The sequence below is a fragment of the Morone saxatilis genome, unplaced genomic scaffold (genome assembly GCF_004916995.1).
Source record: "Morone saxatilis isolate NCDOM2014 unplaced genomic scaffold, NCSU_SB_2.0 Contig14, whole genome shotgun sequence".
NCBI lineage: Eukaryota > Metazoa > Chordata > Actinopteri > Moronidae > Morone > Morone saxatilis.
This window is the reverse complement of record NW_023339696.1, coordinates 11,826,219-11,829,009: the sequence shown is the minus strand read 5'-3', so window position 1 is coordinate 11,829,009 and position 2,791 is coordinate 11,826,219. Positions and strand designations below refer to the sequence as shown.

At 36.2% G+C, this 2,791-nt stretch overlaps 1 protein-coding gene across 1 annotated transcript in view; it reads left to right on the top strand.

Annotated features, from left to right (window-relative positions):
• The window catches only part of LOC118323161 (nuclear GTPase SLIP-GC-like), a gene marked incomplete at its 3' end in the record, with an annotated part of 15,035 nt that overhangs the window by 8,352 nt on the left and 3,892 nt on the right, over positions 1-2,791 (top strand). Inside the window, exons 2-5 of the mRNA XM_035655092.1 lie at positions 1,151-1,367; positions 1,491-1,712; positions 2,465-2,671; positions 2,777-2,789. Of these exons, the coding sequence (XP_035510985.1) occupies positions 1,151-1,367; positions 1,491-1,712; positions 2,465-2,671; positions 2,777-2,789 (659 nt within the window). The remainder of the gene's footprint in view (positions 1-1,150; positions 1,368-1,490; positions 1,713-2,464; positions 2,672-2,776; positions 2,790-2,791) is intronic.

Sequence of the window (2,791 nt, the reverse complement as noted above, 5' to 3'; positions counted from 1 at the left end):
CCACCCCTGCTCTCACGCTTCACATAACAAGACTGCTCATTATGCATTACTGCTTACTGCATACAGTGGTTAATGGTTTCTGCTGAATAGTTCTTTGTTTTACTCTGACAGAAGAGATCATACTGTCTGATGTGAAAGAAATCATGAAATGTGTCCGTGAGAGAATACCTGATCAAGGCAACCAAAAGCTCAATAAATTCCTGAAGTAAGTGTTACGTTTATTAAGTTTTCCATATTCTATTTTCATATTACTCCTGGTTCAACTCCTGCCGAAGGGCCAGTTTCACTAAGAGATTTTAGACAGGTCTGTAGGAGCCACTCTTGTGAAATGTGAAAGCACTGCAAGTATTGATCTCCTTGGAAAGTAAATCCGATGTATGGTTATTCATTCAAATTAACTGAATTTCATTCAGAATCTTGTTGCTGCTCTAAACATGCCCTTAATCTGGTACAGTTCTTTGCATATTTGTTGATTGCATTATACTTATACATTATTACTGATCTAACATGTATTTGTTGATTCATGCACAGGTATGCTAAACTGGATATATAAAAGATGGCATAAAGTTGCATTTCTTCTTGGACAACACCTGTATTTAAACCTTCAATAATGTAGATTCGAACACAACACTAAGTTGATATGCAAATGTGTTAGCATCCTTTTGGTGTCATCTAACTCCTGAGGGAAGAATTTGGCTCTTTAGCTGCTTAATGCCCCGTGTTCACCAACTAGTTGCTAGCTTTGTCTTTCTGACATTTTGTGCTAGGCAGGTACTGCAGTGATTTTATTAGAGCTTTTATACTAAAATCAACTGCCTCCTGCATTGGAAAACGACTCTTGAAAGTAGTGCGAGTGGCTCAAAAAAGTCAAGTTTTGGGGGCATAAAACCAAAACAATGAGTTGAAAGACAGTATAAAGCTCTGTAGAGCTGATGGAAACTGCAAAGTCTGGGGATGATTCTGTGTGGTTTCACCTCTATGAGTGACATCTTTCACATTCATACATAGTCCTTGAAGCCATTATTAATATTCAAACATTGATTGCTTTAGCACTAATGTTTTGAGTAGGCATTTCATGGACGGATGTCTTCCAAATAAATAAAAAGTAAATAATAAAAGTTAACTTATATTTGATTTCTTTGTACAACAGAGATAAAATTGGTGAGTTGGAGACAGACAAGAGGGAGATGGTTGGTGTCTTTGGTAAAACTGGGGCTGGAAAAAGCTCTCTGATAAATGCTGTCATTGGACAGAAGAATCTCTTGCCCTCTGGAAGCATCAGTGCATGTACCTCAGTCATGATTAAAGTGGAGGCAAACATGCATAGCCCAATGTACAAGGCAGACATAGAGTTCATCACAAAAGAGGTTTTAAATATTTATATCTACTAGTGGAAAAGTTATGATGTAACTGCAAAAATATTTGCTGGTTACATACATTTAACCATTGAATTAAACTTAAGTTAACATAATTACTATTTTATTTTTTAGGAGTGGAAAGATGAGTTGTGGTTCCTGCATCATTTTCTTGAGGAAAATGCAGCTCAGGAAAATGAAGATGACGATGATTATCGTGACTTTATTGAAAAGTTGTCAGCGCTGTATGGAGAAGAATGGAAAAACAAATCCCCTGAAAACCTCATGGATTACAAATATTTTAAAGAAATTCCAGAGTTTTACATATCCAGAAAGAAGAGATTGATGTGTAAATCAGTAAGAATATATATTTTATATATCCCTTCATAGAAAGCATCTGACTTTTTTTTTTCTTCTATTATTTATGTAGTTTACATACATATATATCCAGTTTCAAGTTCAACAAATGTAAAAGTAAAATCAGTATATAAAGTCTTGTGGTCTTGTTCACGAGTGAGGGGATAATGCAATGTGAGATAGACGGGTCAGGCTTTAATTCTGAAACATTTGCAGTATGTTTCTACAAACAGTGAACAAAATGTGAAAATAGCACTTAAGATGAGTAATTTGGCACCACTCAGTGTCAAAAACATGGGCCAGCCTTTATTTGTTTGTGGTAACCATGCCCCTGGCCATTATTTGAGACCTGGCTTTTATTTAATACTATATTGATATGAACCTTCAGGGACACTTAATCATCAGAAGGGGCTGCTGGCCATCAAGGGTCAACACAAAACACAGAAAATCTGCCTGCATTACACTATTTGGATACACATACTTGCAAACACAGCACTGTCAAAATCTGACCATGTTTAAATCTTGAAACCTAATTGTTCACTATGACCCACAATTTTACTTTTGTCTCCTCCTCTGTCTACAATTTGTTTCGATTTACCTTGGTTGTTACTTTCCATGATAGTGTTTTGATTGCTCTTGTTGCATCGTATCCTGTTCTAATTATTTTGTGCAATTAAGCTAAAGCAGTTTGAATGCACGTATAAATAAAATCACCTTGCATGGCCTTAATTTTATTTTTATAATTATTGCAGGCAAAAGAGCTATCTGCAGAATTTGCCAGATACACAAGAAGTGACTCAATGGATGGAGAAGGTAAAGACGTAAAGAGGTGGTACTGGCCACTAGTGAAGTGTGTGACTATCAGGGTGCCTAATAATGATCTTCTCCAGCATGTCACACTTGTGGACCTTCCTGGAAATGGGGACCGTAACAAGAGCAGAGATGAAATGTGGAAAGAGGTGATGAAATGCAGTTTGTGTATTATTGTGAGATCTGGAAACTGTAACATCATGTTAACAAAGTCATGATTATTATTCATAATTAACTTCATTATCCCCCTTCAGGTTGTTGGAAGTTGT